Here is a 19,810-nt window from a genome sequence, read left to right as displayed (position 1 = left end):
TTCACAAGACTTCTTTCCCCATAGAGTTCATCCAGAATAAATTCAATAGGGAATGGAGAATTTAAAAGTGCCGTTCACATTATGGGCCACCTGGTTGCACAAATGGCTAAGCTCTCAGCTACTAACTGAAGGCTTGGTGGTCCGAGTCCATCCAGGTGTGCCTCTGAAGAAAGGCCTGGAAATCTACTTCTGAAAAGTCACAACCATTGATATCCCTGTGGAGCACAGTTCTACTCTTACACACATGGGGCTGCCATGAGTTGGAATTGACTCAATGGCAATTGGTTTTTTTGTTGTTGTTGTTCACATTATATCATTGGTCTTGTTACTGAAGTTGTTTGATAGCTTCCTAAGTTTGTGTGGACAAAAGCTATTCACATGTAGTTAAAATTATTATCCTTTTTTCCTCATTCATTTGTTCCACAAGTAACACAGAGCACTGGGCCTGGTACTGGACACTGTCCTTGGTGCTGAAGACATAGCTGGGGACAAGACAGATGAGGCCCCGCCCCCGTGGAGTCCAGATATTTATCATATATGTGTATTTTACTGTGGAATCATCTAGTGGAAATATGCTGTGTATTGAGACCTGGTTTCCAGCCAATTATAATGTGCTAAAAAAAAAAAAACAAAACCCATAGCCGTCGAGTTGATTCCGACTCATAGTGGTCCTATAAAACAGACTAGAACTGCACCATAGAATTTCCAAGGAGCAGCTGGTGGATTTGAGCTGCCAGCCTTTTGGTTATGAGCCAAGCTCTTAACCACTGTGCCACCAGGGCCCCTTATAATGTGCTACAGAAGGGAAATATGTAGAGCATGGGATAAAATTTGTGCGTATTAACTAGTACCCCATCAAACCACAGAGCTTATGTTGTTGTTGGGTGCTGTCCAGTCTATTCCAACTCATAGAGACTCCATGTGATGGAGTAAAACTGCCCCACAGAGTTTTCTTGGCTGTAATCTTTATGGAAGCAGATCATCAGGTGTTTCTCCCGAGGAGCCACTGGTGGGTTAGAACCACTGACCTTTCGGTTAGCAGCCAAGTGTTTAACTATTGTGCCACCAGGGCTCCTTACAAAGCTTATGCGGGTTAGGAAATTGGATTCATGAACTTGTTGGGTAAAGAAGCACAGAAATCCACATATTTAAGATGGAAATCCTAATTTGAATGACAATATTATAGGTGACTTTACCAAGAGGAATTAGAATGGTGAGATCTGTGAGTTATAGCATCAGTGTTTTAGTTCAAAACCAGACATTATATGTGCTTCTTATAGAATAGCCATTGACTCTTCTTTGCCCCTGTCACTTATGAAATGGACAATATGTCTTTCTAATATTCCAAGTTTTTTGACTTTGTATCATTGACTTTTTTAGAGTTGAAAAATGTTTCCAAATGAGTCATTTTCTGAGGCTTTATTTTTCACAAATAAAAAACCTAGGTTTCCTGTCATGTATGTGACATGCATGCAAACTTTGATACTCAACTGCTTTGAGCTCATGAAATTTGCATGCAAATACTTCATTCTATTTTATGCTTATTTTATTTTATTTTTCCCAGAATGGTCCAATGGCTATTGGCTTGAAACCACAGGAAGCCAGTGATAGGCTTATAATGTTTCAGGTAAGCTTTTGAGTTTCTATGACCTTCTAAACAACCAAAATCTTATTGTGTTTTAAACACGTATTTTTAAATATATGCCTGTTGTGGAAGATGGCATGATACTTACATTTTAAAAACATGATCTGGTATGGTTACAATTAGAGGTGGTTTCTATGTAAGTAATTACATCCACTTAATACCCACATTTATATATTCCAGCGATCACTGAGGTTTTTGTGTCTGCCACTGTCTTTTTTCATTTACATGTTCCTTCATGTGCAAATCATTTTGATGAATCTTTACTTGTGTTTTTGTTAGAATCAATTTGATAATATCTATCGGAAATACATCACCTATACTGGGGGAGAAGAACTTTTTGGTCTGCCAGTCACGCAATATCCTCAGCTTCTCGAAATAAAGAAGCAACTGAATCTGCTACAGAAAATATACACTCTGTACAACACTGTCATAGAAACTGTAAACAGTTATCATGATATTCTTTGGTCGGAAGTGAATATTGAAAAAATCAACAATGAACTCTTAGAATTCCAGAACAGGTGAGAAGTGAGGTGTTTAGCATTACCCAGAGCCAATGCTTTCTTCTTTGATTGGCTGTGAAGTTCTCTGTTTGCCCCGGATGTTTCAGCAGCATGTCTTGGTGTGTTGTTATTGTCCGTTGTCATCACCCTTGTCAAATGGTATTTATTAATTACCCCTGTGTGCAGGCTGGGAGCCAAGCAAATCCTCTAAAGCTGGATCAACCTTGTTAGGAGAGAGCTGATCTCTATAGTACAGTTATGAAGCATTGGAGGTATATGTTACATGACTTCCTGAAATAAAAGCAAAAGTCCCCTGATTTTTCTGCATCACTTTTCTAACTTAAAATTTTTTTTTATTGCAAGAAGTATCTATATTGTACCACCTATATTGTTCTTGTTGTTAGATGCCATCGAGTCGGTTTTGACTCACAGGGGCCCTATGCACAACAGAATGAAACACTGCCAGGTCCTGCGCCATCCTCACAATTGTTGCTATGCTTGAGACCATTGTTGCAGCCACGGTGTCAGTCCACCTCATTGAGGGTCTTCCTCTTTTCTGCTGACTCTGTACTCTGCCAAGCATGATGTCCTTCTCCAGGGACTGATTCCTCCTGACAACATGTCCAAAGTATGTAAGATGCAGTCTCACCATCCTTGCTTCTAAGGAACATTCTGGATGTACTTCTTCCAAGACAGATTTGTTCGTTCTTTTGGCAGTCCATGGTATATTCAATATTCTTCGCCAACACCACAATTCAAAGCAACAGTTCTTCTTAGGTCTTTCTTATTCATTGTCCAGCTTTTGCATGCATATGAGGTGATTGACAACACCACAGCTTGGGTCAGACGCATCTATGTCTACAAGATGACATCTTTGCTTTTCAACACTTTAAAGAGGTCTTTTGCAGCAAATTTGCTCAATGCAATGCGTCTTTCTATTTCTTGACTGCTGCTTCCATGGCTGTTGATTGTGGATCCAAGTAAGGTGAAACCCTTGGCAACCTTGATCTTTTCTCCGTTTTTTGTGATGCTCCTTATTGGTCCAGTCGTGAGGATTTTTGTTTTCTTTATGTTGAGGTATAATCCACACTGAAGGCTATGGTCTTTGATCTTTGTCAGTAAGTACTTCAAGTCCTTTTCACTTTCAGCAAGCAAGGTTGTGTCATCTGCATATCGCAGGTTATTAATGAGTCTTCCTCCAATCCTGATGCCCCATGCTTTTTCATATATTCAAGCTTCTTGGATTATTTGCTCAGCATACAGAATGGATAATCAAAAGACCAAACCTGATGCCATTGAGTCAATTCCAACTCACGGATTGAATAAGTATAGTGAAAGGATACGACCGTGACACACACCTTTCCTGACATTAAACCATACAGTATCCCCTTGTTCAGTTCAAACAACTGCCTCTTGATCCATGTACAGATTCTTCATGAGCACAATTAAGTGTCCCGGAATTCCCATTCTCTGCAATGTTATCCACAGTTTGTTATCCACACAGTCAAATACCTTGGCATAGTCAATAAAACACTGGTAAACATCTTTCTGGTATTCTCTGCTTTCAGCCAAGATCCATCTGACATCAGCTGTGATATCCTTGGTTCCACATCCGCTTCTAAACCCGGCTTGAATTTCTAGGGGTTCCCTGTTGATGTACTGCTGCAGCTGCTTTTAAATGATCTTCAGCAAAATTTTGCTTGCATGTGACATTAATGATATTGTTCAATAATTTCTGCATTTTGTTGGATTGCCTTTCTTGGGGATAGGCATAAATATGGATCTCTTCAATCGGTTGGCCAGGTAGCTGTCTTCCAGATTTCTTGGCATGGACAAGTGAGCACTTCCAGTGCTGTATCCATTTGTTGAAACATCTCAATTGGTATTCCGTCAATTTTGGAGCCCTGTTTTTTGCTAATGCCTTCAGTGCAGCTTGGAGTTCTTCCTTCAGTACCATTGGTTCCAGATCATATGTTACTTCCTGAAATGGTTGAACATTGACCGATACTTTTTGGTACAGTGACTCTGTGTATTCCTTCCATCTTCTTTTGATGTTTCTTGCATCATTTAATATTTTCCGCATAGAATCCTTCACTATTGCAACTGTAGGCTTGATTATTTTCTTCAGTTCTTTCAGCTTCAGAAATGCTGTGTGTGTTCTTCCCTTTTAGTTTTCTATCTCCAAGTCTTTGCACATGTCATCATAATACTTTACTTTGTCTTCTTGAGTCACCCTTTGAAATCTGTTCAGCTCTTTTACTTCATCATTTTTTCCTTTTGCTTTAGCTACTCGACAGTCAAGAGCAAGTTTCAGAATCTGTTCTGACATCCATTTAGGTCTTTTATTTCTCTTCTGTCTTTTAAATGACCTCTTGCATTCTTCATGTATGATGTCCCTGATATCATTCTACAACTCGTCTGGTGTTTGGTCATTAGGGTTCAACGCACCAGATCTGTTCTTGAGATGGTCTGTAAATTCAAATGGGATATACTCAAGGTTGTACTTTGGCTCTTGTGGACTTGTTCTAATTTTCTTCAGTTTCAACTTGAACTTGCATATAAGCAATTGACTTGTTCTGACTGATGATATAGGCATATACATATATATATATACATACACACACCTGTAACTCGTTGCCATCAAGGTGATTCTGACTCATAGCAACCCTACAGGACAGAGTAGAACTGTCCCATAGGGTACAAATGCACACACACACACACACCCACACACCCACACCCATACCCACATATATACCTATATATGTGCACATACACACACACATGCACATATATACAAAAACAAACAAACCTGTTGCCGTCGAGTCGATTCCGACTCCTAGTCACCTTATAGGACAGAGTAGAACTGCCCCATAGGGTTTCCAAGGAGTGCCTGGTGGATTCGACCTGCTGACATTTTGGTTAGCAGTTGTAGCTTTTAACCACTACACTGCCAGGGTTTCCACATATACACACACATATATATATTAAAGCCTTTGCCATTTTAACATTGTTTTGCATGTACAACTCAGTGGCATCGATTACACTCATCATGTTGTACAATTACCACTATTACCTGCTTCCAATTTTTTCCATCACCCTTAGCAGAAGCTCAGTGCCCCTAAGCATTGAGTCTCTTTTTCTCTCTCCTTCCTGCTCCGACCCTACACCTGGTAACTATCAATAAACATTGACCTTTGCTTATTCTAGATGTTTCATATAAGTGGGATTATACAATACTTGTCCTTTTGTGACTAATTTATGTCACATCATTTTAAGTGTTATACCCAAAGGAACTGAAGGGCCGCTTGGTTTTCATTTCAGTTGACAACCTGATACACTGTGCTGTGCTTTGTACTAAGTAGGTTCTCAATATGAGTTTGTAGAATTGAATTGAAAGGCACCCCTATCCTTTAAAATAATGCTTTTTAGCTAGTTAATTGTTATGAAGGATTGAAGAGAAACCTTTCCTGATTGGGAGGGATGACTTTCCATAATATAAAAATCAGTAACAGATATGCTCCGAGACACGACATTTGAAAAATGGGATAGGTATTGGAAGTGGGTGAGTGTGTTTGGTAGAAATGCTAACAATCTTGGGCTGGAGTGTTCTTCTGGTCTTCTATCAGACTGGCTTTTCACATTGGCTTCCCTTCACAGGTGTCGCAAACTGCCCAGGGCCTTAAAGGACTGGCAGGCTTTTCTGGACCTGAAGAAAACCATTGATGATTTCAGTGAGTGCTGCCCCCTGTTGGAGCACATGGCCAATAAGGCCATGATGGCAAGGCACTGGGAACGAATGACAGCTCTCACTGGGCACCATCTGGATGTGGGGAATGAAACCTTCAAGTTAAGAAATATTATGGAGGCACCTCTTCTGAAATACAAAGAGGAAATTGAGGTACAGTTAATAGAAATGTGGTGGAAGAAGTTCTCGTGGCACTTAAGAGCATTTCTGCATTATGGAATGTTGGGGCAGTAAATCTAGCTAAGACAATTGAAGCTCTTTTTCTGGTGTTCATTCACCAAACCTTCAACAAGTGTTTATTGAGTGTGTTCTGTGTAACAGGGTCTGTGCTAGGTGCTGAGGATGTAAGCATGCATTCCTGTATTAATAGATCATGAAATGATTTGTGGTTCTGTGGTAGAATTCTTGCCTTCCATGTGGGAGACCCAGATTCAGTTCCTGGACAATGTACCTCATACACAGCCAGTGTCTGTTAGTAGAGGCTGTTTGTTGCTGTGATGCTGAACAAGTTTCAGTGGAGCTTCCAGACTAAGACAGAGTAGGAAGAAAGGCCTGGTGATCTCCTATGAAAACCCTATGGATCACAACAGTCTGAACCACAGCTGATCATGGGGATGATGCAGGACCTGACAGCATTTTGTTCTGTTGTGCATGGGGCCACCATGAGTCAGGGGCTGATTTGGAGGCATCTAAAAACAACAACAAGTGATTTGTATATTTGAATAATTATACAAATAAAAGTATAATAATAAGCCTTGGTATACCATTGAAGGAAAGGTATTCTGTTCTATGAGAGCCTATGAGATAAAGAGGTTTGACCTATTTGGGGGTGGTAGAAGGGTGATAAAGGTAGAGAAGGCCGGGATTACGCGTGCAGGACTGAGTGGGTGAGGGAAGTGTGCTCGTGTGGTGGGTGTAAGGGGCATTGAGTTGGAAACTGTGAAGAAGACAGTTTCATGCAGGTGGAATGGCATGTGTTAAAGCTTGAGGTGAGTTTGAGGAACCACAAGAAGGCTGGTGTGGATGGGGTGGAGGTGAGGGAGACTGAAGACAGCTGAGGCTGGGGAGGCAGGGTGGGACTAAAGTAGGTTATCAATTTAGATCTTTAGAGTAATGGAGAGCCATCTAGCGGATGTGTTTAAGTAGCCAGTGACGTGGTTAGATTTACACTTTTTAAAGATCACTCTGGTAGCAGTGTGGAGAAAGATTTGGAGAAGGCTAAGAGCAGGGTGGAGCCCTGGTGGCACAGTGGTTAAGAGCTATGACTGCTAACCAAAAGATTGGGAGTTCGAATCCACCAGCTGCTCCTTGGAAACCCTATGGGGCAGTTCTACTCTGTCCTATAGGATCGTTATGAGTTGGAATCCAGCCATTGCTATGGCAGTGAGTTTACTGTGTATCTTATTCATCATCTTTCTTTCTGGAGTAGTTTGGTGGGGGAATTTTATAATTTAAGCCTCTGTTATTTAGTCCTATCTCTATTTCCATCTCTATCCTTCAGTCTTCATCTGCTTATAAATATACCATTTATTATATTGCGTTTCAATTTAGAATTATAAATGTTTATTGGTATACATGAAGGAAATAGTGATGGAGGGCCTCTGCTGCACTTAGACTGTCAAAGAAGGATGTGTAACTTTCATGGACTAAAACAAGAGCTTGCACTTTTGCTAGGACATCTGTATCAGTGCAGTGAAGGAGAGAGACATTGAGCAAAAGCTGAAGCAAGTGATCAATGAATGGCACAACAAAAGCTTCACGTTCGGCAGCTTTAAAACCCGTGGAGAACTCCTCCTGCGAGGAGACAGTACCTCTGAAATCATCACCAACATGGAGGACAGCCTGATGTTGCTGGGTTCTCTGCTGAGCAACAGGTAGAAAACCGCCTCTCTTCTTCTTAGATTTGAGAATGATACAAACAAAGATTTCAGGGGAAATAAGTAAAAAAGAGCATTATAAAAATTCCCCCTCATTCCCTTTAGCCAATAATTAAAATACTTGTTTGAGTTTTAGCCATTGGCCTAGCATGTGGCATACTGTTTTTATTTCATTATCCCCTATCTGTGGGGTGCCTCTGAGACCATCGATTGAACAAAATAATGCAACATGCAATTAGCTGCTTGGATTTTGCTGAACATTTCAGCTTTGCTGCTGATAAGCCTCTCTGCCCATTTGACAGCTCAATAGGCTCTAGAGTCCAGGGGAAAATTATTCTGAATTTCATATTATCATTCTGCTTGGAAAACCTGTTCTGCCAACATCTATGGACTAGAAACTCTTGGTTCTGTACATAGTTTAATGGGATGGCAGATCAAGGTAGAGAACAGGTATCATTCATAGAGAACTGATTTAATTCATGAAGACAGGAAAAAGAGCAGACTGGTACCAGTCTAACGCTTCTATTTGGCAGTAACAGCTAAGCCATCCCACTTTGGACATGCAAACCCTAAACTCAAGAACTTACTATAGTGAGACCTCTGAGAGCCGGAACTCCATGGGACTGCCTTGTTTTCCGGGTCTTACAAGTTTTCTGCCTTTAACAGGGTGCAGCCTTACCACTTTTCTATCACTTGTTTTGGAAAATATTTGAGTTTTCCCTCTCTGATGGGTTTCTGTCTTACACAGTTTCCAGCTTTCGTAGGTTTTACTGCACATTTTCTTGGTTCGTTGCTTCCCTTACCCTCCAGACCACCCTTTACATCCAATACTGCCACTCACTTCTCATTGTCTAGAGAGTGGTTCTCAACCGAGGCCACACACAGGAAACACCTGGGGAACTTTGGAAAACCCAGTGCCCGTGCCACATCCCAGACCAATTGATTCAGAGTCTCTGAGGATGGGACGCAGGCAGGCATCAGTGCTTTTGAAAACTTACCAGATGACCCCAACATGCAGCCAAGGTTGAGAAGGAGTGATGGAACTTGGTCCCATGACTTCCCATTGCTGCAAAGGAGACTGGGAAATGCATATTTTAGCTGGGTGGCAATGTGTCCAGCAAGAAATGGGCTTCAGTAGCTAAAGAAGAAGGAAGGGGAAAAGGATGTTGGCAGTTGCTGCCTCAGAGGAGAAAAGTGGGGAGGTAGAGAGCAGAAAAATGGGTACCAAGTTGTGTATACATGCATAAGCTCTCATCTGTGCCTACATACACCAAAATGAGTGGGCTGGACACAGGGGTGTGTCGGAAGTTAGAAAAAGAGCCAGAAGAGGGGAGAAAATTGAATTAGTTGTTTGGTCCCACGAATGGCTCTGCAGTTCTATATTTGGTTTGAAACCAGAGTCTCCATGGAATAGACACAGATGCTCAGAAGAGCGAATATTATTGTCTTTGATGTAGCAACAATAATCAGAGCAAGGTTACTCCGGCAGCTGGGTGGAATTAAGTCAGTACTAGATCTGCTCCTTAGATTATAATGCTCTACCTCTCTGTGGATCAAAGGGGGAAAAATTGGGCTAATAATGTCCAAAAACGATGGTGAATTAACCATTTTTATTTTTTACGAATCTTTTATTAATTATTATTATTTTAATCATTGTACTTTAGATGAAGGTTTACAGAACAAACTAGCTTCTCATGAAACAATTGGTACACATACTGTTTTTGACATTGGTTACCAACCCCACGACATGTCAACATTCTCCCCTTCTCGACCTTGGGTTCCCTATTACCAGCTTTCCTGACCCTGCCTGCCTTCTAGTCCTTGCCTGTGGGCTGGTGTGCCCCTTTAGTCTTGGTTTGTTTTATGGGCCTGTCTAATCTTTGGCTGAAGGTGAGCCTCAGGAGTGACTTCATTCTGAGCTAAAAGGATGTCCAGGGGCCATACTCAATTTAACCATTTTTAAATTATAAGAGCCAGTGACATAATTAAAGCTGAAGGAAACAGAAAGTTAACAACTAGGATTTTTTTTGGCTTTTTTTTTAGTTTGAAGACAACAGCAACAAAAATAAATGCTGAACACATTTCTCATTTTAGGTACAATATGCCATTCAAAGCCCAGATTCAAAAATGGGTGCAGTACCTTTCTAACTCAACAGACATCATCGAGAACTGGATGACGGTGCAAAACTTATGGATTTACTTAGAAGCCGTCTTTGTGGGAGGAGACATTGCCAAGCAACTGCCCAAGGTTCTGAAATTTTCCTTATGATATCATCAGGTTTTTTTTTTTTTTTTTTTTTTTTTTTTTATAATAACTTTTATTAAGCTTCAAGTGAACGTTTACAAATCCAATCAGTCTGTCACATATAAGTTTACATACATCTCACTCCCTACTCCCACTTACTCTCCCCGTCTTGAGTCAGCCCTTTCAGTCTCTCCTTTCTTGACAATTTTGCCGGCTTCCCTCTCTCTCTATCCTCCCATCCCCCCTCCAGACAAGAGTTGCCAACACAATCTCAAGTGTACACCTGATATAATTAGCTCACTCTTCATCAGCGTCTCTCTCCCACCCGCTGACCAGTCCCTTTCATGTCTGATGAGTTGTCTTCAGGGATGGTTCCTGTCCTGTGTCAACAGAAGGTCTGGAGAGCATGACCGCCGGGATTCCTCCAGTCTCAGTCAGACCATTAAGTTTGGTCTTCTTATGAGAATTTGGGGTCTGCATCCCACTGCTCTCCTGCTCCCTCAGGGGTCCTCTGCTGAGCTCCCTGTCAGGGCAGTCATCGATTGTGGCCGGGCACCAACTAGTTCTTCTGGTCTCAGGATGATGTAGGTCTCTGGTTCATGTGGCCCTTTCTGTCTCTTGGGCTCTTAGTTGTCATGTGGGCTTGGTGTTCTTCATTTTCCTTTGCTCCAGGTGGGTTGAGACCAATTGCTGCATCTTAGATGGCTGCTTGTTAGCATTTAAGACCCCAGACGCCACATTTCAAAGTGGGATGCAGAATGATTTCATAATAGAATTATTTTGCCAATTGACTTAGAAGTCCCCGCAAACCATGTTCCCCAGACCCCCGCGCTTGCTCCGCTGAGCTTTGAAGCATTCATTTTATCCCGGAAACTTCTTTGCTTTTGGTCCAGTCCAATTGAGCTGACCTTCCATGTATTGAGTGTTGTCTTTCCCTTCACCTAAAGCAGTTCTTATCTACTGATTAATCAATAAAAAAACCCTCTCCCACCCTCCCTCCCTCCGCCCCTCGTAACCACAAAAGTATGTGTTCTTCTCAGGTTTACTATTTCTCAAGATCTTATAATAGTGGTCTTATACAATATTTGTCCTTTTGCCTCTGACTCATTTCGCTCAGCATAATGCCTTCCAGGTTCCTCCATGTTATGAAATGTTTCAGAGATTCGTCACTGTTCTTTATCGATGCGTAGTATTCCATTGTGTGAATATACCACAATTTATTTACCCATTCATCCGTTGATGGACACCTTGGTTGCTTCCAACTTTTTGCTATTGTAAACAGAGCTGCAATAAACATGGGTGTGCATATATCTGTTTGTATGAAGGCTCTTGTATCTCTAGGGTATATTCCGAGGAGTGGGATTTCTGGGTTGTATGGTAGTTCTATTTCTAACTGTTTAAGATAACGCCAGATAGATTTCCAAAGTGGTTGTACCATTTTACATTCCCACCAGCAGTGTATGAGAGTTCCAATCTCTCCGCAGCCTCTCCAACATTTATTATTTTGTGTTTTTTGGATTAATGCCAGCCTTGCTGGTGTGAGATGGAATCTCATCGTAGTTTTAATTTGCATTTCTCTAATGGCTAATGATCGAGAGCATTTTCTCATGTATCTGTTGGCTGCCTGAATATCTTCTTTAGAGAAATGTGTGTTCATATCCTTTGCCCACTTCTTGATTGGGTTGTTTGTCTTTTTGTGGTTGAGTTTTGACAGAATCATGTAGATTTTAGAGATCAGGCGCTGGTCGGAGATGTCATAGCTGAAAATTCTTTCCCAATCTGTAGGTGGTCTTTTTACTCTTTTGGTGAAGTCTTTAGATGAGCATAGGTGTTTGATTTTTAGGAGCTCCCAGTTATCGGGTTTCTCTTCATCATTTTTGGTAATGTTTTGTATTCTGTTTATACCTTGTATTAGGGCTCCTAGGGTTGTCCCAATTTTTTCTTCCATGATCTTTATCGTTTTAGTCTTTATGTTTAGGTCTTTGATCCACTTGGAGTTAGTTTTTGTGCATGGTGTGAGGTATGGGTCCTGTTTCATTTTTTTGCAAATGGATATCCAGTTATGCCAGCACCATTTGTTAAAAAGGCTGTCTTTTCCCCAGTTAATTGACACTGGTCCTTTGTCAAATATCAGCTGCTCATATGTGGATGGATCTATGTCTGGGTTCTCAATTCTGTTCCATTGGTCTATGTGTCTGTTGTTGTACCAATACCAGGCTGTTTTGACTACTGTGGCTGTATAATAGGTTCTGAAGTCAGGTAAGGTGAGGCCTCCCACTTTCTTCTTCTTTTTCAGTAGTGCTTTGCTTATCCGGGGCTTCTTTCCCTTCCATATGAAATTGGTGATTTGTTTCTCTATCCCCTTAAAATATGACATTGGAATTTGGATCGGAAGTGCGTTAAATGTATAGATGGCTTTTGGTAGAATAGACATTTTTACTATGTTAAGTCTTCCTATCCATGAGCAAGGTATGTTTTTCCACTTAAGTATGTCCTTTTGAATTTCTTGTAGTAGAGCTTTGTAGTTTTCTTTGTATAGGTCTTTTACATCCTTGGTAAGATTTATTCCTAAGTATCTTATCTTCTTGGGGGCTACTGTGAATGGTATTGATTTGGTTATTTCCTCTTCGGTGTTCTTTTTGTTGATGTAGAGGAATCCAAGTGATTTTTGTATGTTTATTTTATAACCTGAGACTCTGCCAAACTCTTCTATTAGTTTCAGTAGTTTTCTGGAGGATTCCTTAGGGTTTTCTGTGTATATAATCATGTCATCTGCAAATAGTGATAACTTTACTTCTTCCTTGCCAATCCGGATACCTTTTATTTCTTTGTCTAGCCTGATTGCCCTGGCTAAGACTTCCAACACGATGTTGAATAAGAGCGGTGATAAAGGGCATCCTTGTCTGGTTCCCGTTCTCAAGGGAAATGCTTTCAGGTTCTCTCCATTTAGAGTGATATTGGCCGTTGGCTTTGCATAGATGCCCTTTATTATGTTGAGGAATTTTCCTTCAATTCCTATTTTGGTAAGAGTTTTTATCATAAATGGGTGTTGGACTTTGTCAAATGCCTTTTCTGCATCAATTGATAAGATCATGTGGTTTTTGTCTTTTATTTTATTTATGTGATGGATTACATTAATGGTTTTTCTGATATTAAACCAGCCTTGCATACCTGGTATAAATCCCACTTGATCAGGGTGAATTATTTTTTTGATGTGTTGTTGGATTCTATTGGCTAGAATTTTGTTGAGGATTTTTGCATCAATGTTCATGAGGGATATGGGTCTATAATTTTCTTTTTTTGTAATGTCTTTACCTGGTTTTGGTATCAGGGAGATGGTGGCTTCATAGAATGAGTTGGGTAGTATTCCGTCATTTTCTATGCTTTGGAATACCTTTAGTAGTAGTGGTGTTAACTCTTCTCTGAAAATTTGGTAGAACTCTGCAGTGAAGCCGTCCGGGCCAGGACTTTTTTTTGTTGGGAGTTTTTTGATTACCGTTTCAATCTCTTTTTTTGTTATGGGTCTATTTAGTTGTTCTGCTTCTGAATGTGTTAGTTTAGGTAGGTAGTGTTTTTCAAGGAATTCATCCATTTCTTCTAGGTTTTCAAATTTGTTAGAGTACAATTTTTCATAATAATCTGAAATGATTCTTTTAATTTCATTTGGTTCTGTTGTGATGTGGTCCTTCTCATTTCTTATTCGGGTTATTTGTTTCCTTTCCTGTATTTCTTTAGTCAGTCTAGCCAATGGTTTATCAATTTTGTTAATTTTTTCAAAGAACCAGCTTTTGGCTTTGTTAATTCTTTCAATTGTTTTTCTGTTCTCTAATTCATTTAGTTCAGCTCTAATTTTTATTATTTGTTTTCTTCTGGTGCCTGATGGATTCTTTTGTTGCTCACTTTCTATTTGTTCAAGTTGTAGGGACAGTTCTCTGATTTTGGCTCTTTCTTCTTTTTGTATGTGTGCATTTATTGATATAAATTGACCTCTGAGCACTGCTTTTGCTGTGTCCCAGAGGTTTTGATAGGAAGTATTTTCATTCTCGTTGCTTTCTATGAATTTCCTTATTCCCTCCTTGATGTCTTCTATAACCCAGTCTTTTTTCAGGAGGGTATTGTTCATTTTCCAAGTATTTGATTTCTTTTCCCTCGTTCTTCTGTTATTGATCTCTAGTTTTATTGCCTTGTGGTCTGAGAAGATGCTTTGTAATATTTCGATGTTTTGGACTCTGCAAAGGTTTGTTTTATGACCTAATATGTGGTCTATTCTAGAGAATGTTCCATGTGCGCTAGAAAAAAAAGTATATTTTGCAGCAGTTGGGTGGAGAGTTCTGTATAAGTCAATGAGGTCAAGTTGGTTGATTGTTGTAATTAGATCTTCCGTGTCTCTGTTGAGCTTCTTACTGGATGTCCTGTCCTTCTCCGAAAGGGGTGTGTTGAAGTCTCCTACTATAATTGTGGAGGTATCTATCTCGCTTTTCAGTTCTGTTAAAATTTGATTTATATATCTTGCAGCCCTGTCATTGGGTGCGTAAATATTTAATATGGTTATGTCTTCCTGATCAATTGTACCTTTTATCATTATATAGTGTCCTTCTTTATCCTTTGTGGTGGATTTAAGTCTAAAGTCTATTTTGTCAGAAATTAATATTGCTACTCCTCTTCTTTTTTGCTTATTGTTTGCTTGATATACTTTTTTCCATCCTTTGAGTTTTAGTTTGTTTGTGTCTCTAAGTCTAAGGTGTGTCTCTTGTAGGCAGCATATAGATGGATCGTGTTTCTTTATCCAGTCTGTGACTCTCTGTCTCTTTATTGGTGCATTTAGTCCATTTACATTCAGGGTAATTATAGATAAATAAGTTTTTAGTGCTGTCATTTTGATGCCTTTTTATGTGTGTTGTTGACAATTTCATTTTTCCACATACTTTTTTGTGCTGAGGCGTTTTTCTTAGTAAATTGTGAGATCCTCACTTTCATAGTGTTTGACTTTATGTTAGTTGAGTCGTTACGTTTTTCTTGGTTTTTGTCTTGAGTTATAGAGTTGTTATACCTTTTTGTGGTTACCTCATTATATACCCCTATTTTTCTAAGTAAAAACCTAACTTGTATTGTTCTATATCGCCTTGTATCACTCTCCATATGGCAGTTCAATGCCTCCTGTATTTAGTCCCTCTTTTTGATTATTGTGATCTTTTACCTATTGACTTCCATGATTCCCTGTTATGTGTATTTTTTTTTTAATTAATCTTAATTTGTTTGTTTTTGTGATTTCCCTATTTGAGTTGATATCAGGACGTTCTGTTTTGTGACCTTGTGTTGTGCTGATATCTGATATTATTGGTTCTCTGACCAAACAATATCCTTTAGTATTTCTTGTAGCTTTGGTTTGGTTTTTGCAAATTCTCTAAACTTGTGTTTGTCTGTAAATATCTTAATTTCGCCTTCATATTTCAGAGAGAGTTTTGCTGGATATATGATCCTTGGTTGGCAGTTTTTCTCCTTCAGTGTTCTGTATATGTCGTCCCATTCCCTTCTTGCCTGCATGGTTTCTGCTGAGTAGTCAGAACATATTCTTATTGATTCTCCCTTGAAGGAAACCTTTCTTTTCTCCCTGGCTGCTTTTAAAATTTTCTGTTTATCTTTGGTTTTGGTGAGTTTGATGATAATATGTCTTGGTGTTTTTCTTTTTGGATCAATCTTAAATGGGGTTCGATGAGCATCTTGGATAGATATCCTTTCGTCTTTCATGATGTCAGGGAAGTTTTCTGTCAGAAGTTCTTCAACTATTTTCTCTGTGTTTTCTGTCCCCCCTCCCTGTTCTGGGACTCCAATCACCCGCAGGTTATCCTTCTTGATAGAGTCCCACATAATTCTTAGGGTTTCTTCATTTTTTTTAATTCTTTTATCTGATTTTTTTTCAGCTATGTTGGTGTTGATTCCCTGGTCCTCCAGATGTCCCAGTCTGCATTCTAATTGCTCGAGTCTGCTCCTCTGACTTCCTAGTGTGTTGTCTAATTCTGTTATTTTATTGTTAATCTTTTGGATTTCTACATGTTGTCTCTCTATGGATTCTTGCAACTTATTAATTTTTCCAGTATGTTCTTGAATAATCTTTTTGAGTTCTTCAACAGTTTTATCAGTGTGTTCCTTGGCTTTTTCTGCAGATATCCTAATTTCATTTGTGATATCATTAAGCATTCTGTAAATTAGTTTTTTATATTCTGTATCTGATAATTCCAAAATTGTATCTTCATTTGGGAAAGATTTTGATTCTTTTGTTTGGGGAGTTGGAGAAGCTGTCACGGTCTGCTTCTTTAAGTGGTTTGATATGGATTGTTGTCTCCGAGCCATCACTGGGAAACTAGTTTTTCCAGAAAATCCGCTGCGTGCAGTCCAAATCCCTGTGGGACGGTTCCCCGGCTCGGATGCTGCTCTTTCTGCTCCAAGATCAGTCACTGCCTCCCGGGGACTTCTCCTAACGGCTGCGTCCCACGCCGCCCGTGGAACCGGCTAGTCCCCCTCCCGGGGTTAGTTCAGGGGGGTGGAGCAGGTCTCTGTGCTTGTGCCGTACCTGACTGGTACGCTGGCTCCAGGCTCTGGAAACAATCGCTGCTTCCCCGTATTAGTTCGTTCTCCGTCTCTAAATCTGTGTTTGTTGTTCAGGGTTCGTAGATTGTTATGTATGTGATCGATTCACTTGTTTTTCCGTGTCTTTGTTGTAAGAGGGATCCGAGGTAGCGTCTGCCTAGTCCGCCATCTTGGCTCCGCCTCCTATCATCAGGTTTTATATTAGAAAAAATATCCAATAACTAATGATTCCTTTAGAAATGCAATAATATTTCTACTATTGCCACCCGCCCCCGCCAATCTTTTCGTTGCTGTTGATGTTGTTCTTCAAAGAGGGTAACTGATTTTGGAAGAGAAAGAGGTGGAAATCAGAGAGTAAGAAGGCTACAAAGTTGTGAGCTCTGTAGAAAATGAAGGGTAGAACAACAAAGATTGAATGCCTGCATAAGTGATGTGCCTCTTTAGATACTTTGAAGGTAGAATTTGGTACCGTGTGGAATTATAGAGTAGTTATCTTGACAATGGTAGATAATTTGTTCCTCCACTACTGACATTTTAAAATAACACTCAGTCTATAGCCCACATAATTATATCTGTACCACAGAATTGAAGCAGATCTGCAGAAAAAAGGCTCCAAAACAGAAAGGCTTTCCTCTGAAAATCTTAGGTGTATTTTTCCCATCGAATTGTGTTTTAAGATTAAAAAAAAAAAACACAAAACATTTTTATCAAATCTCAACAGTTCTTATTCAGTTACCTTAAATTGTTGGCAATGGTTATATTTTAATTATATATCTGAGTTTTGAAAGTGTGGTTATGTTGAGCATTCTCTTCACTTAGATTTTCTAACTTTCTCTTTGGTTAGTTTTCAATTTAGTGTGGAAAACAGATCTGTTAACAAATTGTAAGTCAGACCTTTTGTTTTTTGCCACCAGTGAAATGTATCCTCTATAAATCTTTCCTCCTTCCTTCCCTTTCTCATTTCCTCCCTCCCTCCATGCTTCCCTCCTTTCTTCTTTCTGTATTTATATTCGAATATGCATTTCTTTTTTTTCTTCTTGATAGATGGAGAAGAATTTCAAATTGGACTTAATGATGGATACTTTTGCATACAATATTTATGTAGCTAGGTAGGGTTTCTTGTCCTATACTTGGTTATATGTATATATTTAATTTTATTGCATTTTATGTGAAAGTTTACAGTGCAAATTAGTTTCTCATTCAAAAATTTATACACAAATTGTTCTGTGACGTTGGTTGCAATCCCCACAGTGTGTCAGCACTCTCCCCCTTTCCCTTTCCACCCTGGGTTCTCCGTGTCCATTTATCCAGTTTTCCTGTCCCTTCCTGCCTTCTCACCTTTGCTTTTGGGCAAGTGTTGCCCACTTGGTCTCGTATACTTGACTGAACCAAGCAGCAGCTCCTCACATGTGTTATTGTTTGTTTCATAGGCCTGTGTAATAGTTGGTTGAAAGGTGGACTTTGGGAGTGGCTTCAGTTTTGAGTTGGGTGTCTGGGGGGACCATAGTCTTGGAGGTTCTTCCAGGCTCTGTCAGATCAGTAAGTCTGGTCTTGTTTTGTGAATTTGAGTTTTATTCTACATTTTTCTCCCTCTCTGTCTAGAGCCCTCTATTTGATCACTGTCAGAGTGGTTGATGGTGGTAGCTGGGCACCATCTAGTTCTAGACTCAGGCTGGTGGAGGTGGTGGTTCATTGGTCCATTAGTCCTTTGGACTGACATTTTCCTTGTGTCTTTGGTTTTCTTCATTCCTCTTTGCTCCAAACATGATGGGACCAGTAGATGTATCTTAGATGGCTGTTTGCAAACTTTTAAGACCCCAGACACTGCTCTCCAAAGCAGCATGTGGAACATTTTCTTTATGAACTATGCTATGCCAGTTGACCTAGATATCCCCAGTAACTTGGTCCCTCAAGGTGTTTGGACATGTCTAAGAAGCTTTTATGACTTTGCCTTGGTCAAGTTGTGCTGATTTCCCCTATGTTGTGTGTTGTCTTTCCCTTTACCAGTTAATACTTGTCTACTCTTTAGTTAGTTATTTCCCCTCCCAACCCATGTGCTCTCTCGAATAACCATCAAAAACATTTTTTTTTTTCTGTGTGTAAACCTTTTCTTGGGTTTTTATAATAGTGGTCTCATACAATATTTGCCATTTTGTGATTGACTTATTTCACTCAACATAATGGCCTCCAGGTTCACCCATATTGTGAGATATTTCAAGGATTCACGTTGTTCTTTATTTGTTGTTGTTAGGTGCCATCGAGTTGGTTCCGACTCAGCAATCCTATATACAACAGAACAAAACACTGCCTGGACCTGCACTATCCTCATAATCATTATACTTGAGCTTATTATTGCAGCCATTGTGTCTATCCATCTCATTGAGGGTCATCCTCTTTTTCGCTGACCCTCTATTTTATCAAGCATGATGTCCTTCTTCAGGGACTGGTCCCTCCTGGTAACATGTCCAAAGTATGTAAGACAAAGCGTCAGCATCCTTGCTTCTAATGAGCATTCTGGCTATACTTCTTCCAAATTGTTCTTTATAGTTGCATAGTATTCCATTGTGTGTATGTACCATGATTTGTTTATCCATTGATCTGTTGATGGGCACTTAGGTGGTTTCCATCTTTTTTTTTTTGCTATTGTGGATAATGCTGCAGTGGACATGGGTATCCATATGTCTATTTGTACTACAGCTCTTATCTCTCTAGGATGTATTTCTAGGAGCGGGATTGCTGGATGGTATGGTATTTCTATTTGTAGTTTTTTAAGGAGGTGCTATATTGTTATCCATAGTGGTTGTACAATTTTACTTTCTCACCAGCAATGCACAAGCATTCCCGTCTCCCTGCAACATCTCTGACATTTGTTACTTTCTGTTTTTTTTTTTTTTTTAAATTTTTGCCCGTAATGTCTGGGTGAGACAGTATCTCACTGTAGTTTTGATTTGCATTTCTCTAATGGCTGATGATCGTGAGCATTTCCTCTTGTGTCTGTTAGCTCCCTGAATGTCTTCTTTGGTGAAGTGTCTGTTCATATCTTTTACCCATTTTTTAAGTTGAATTTTTGTTTTTGAGATGTTGAAGTATTCTGTAAATTTTAGAGATTAGACCCTTGTCAGATATATCATAGCCAAAATTTTTTCCCCAGTCTGTAGATTCTCTTTTTACTCTTTTGCAGAAGTCTTTGGATGAGCATAAGTACTTAAT

The 19,810-nt window shown here is 39.7% G+C and overlaps 1 protein-coding gene across 2 annotated transcripts in view; it reads left to right on the top strand.

Annotated features, from left to right (window-relative positions):
• Positions 1 to 19,810, top strand: part of DNAH5 (dynein axonemal heavy chain 5) — a 363,993-nt gene that overhangs the window by 147,852 nt on the left and 196,331 nt on the right. For both annotated transcript variants that reach the window (XM_049861228.1, XM_049861221.1), the window contains exons 26-30: positions 1,565 to 1,627; positions 1,925 to 2,163; positions 5,803 to 6,043; positions 7,565 to 7,764; positions 9,862 to 10,015. In XM_049861228.1, coding sequence (XP_049717185.1) covers positions 1,565 to 1,627; positions 1,925 to 2,163; positions 5,803 to 6,043; positions 7,565 to 7,764; positions 9,862 to 10,015 — 897 coding nt within the window. The remainder of the gene's footprint in view (positions 1 to 1,564; positions 1,628 to 1,924; positions 2,164 to 5,802; positions 6,044 to 7,564; positions 7,765 to 9,861; positions 10,016 to 19,810) is intronic.

Source organism: Elephas maximus, chromosome 2, assembly GCF_024166365.1.
Source record: "Elephas maximus indicus isolate mEleMax1 chromosome 2, mEleMax1 primary haplotype, whole genome shotgun sequence".
NCBI lineage: Eukaryota > Metazoa > Chordata > Mammalia > Proboscidea > Elephantidae > Elephas > Elephas maximus.
Note: the sequence above shows the minus strand (reverse complement) of the source record. Positions and strands in the feature narration are given on the sequence as shown.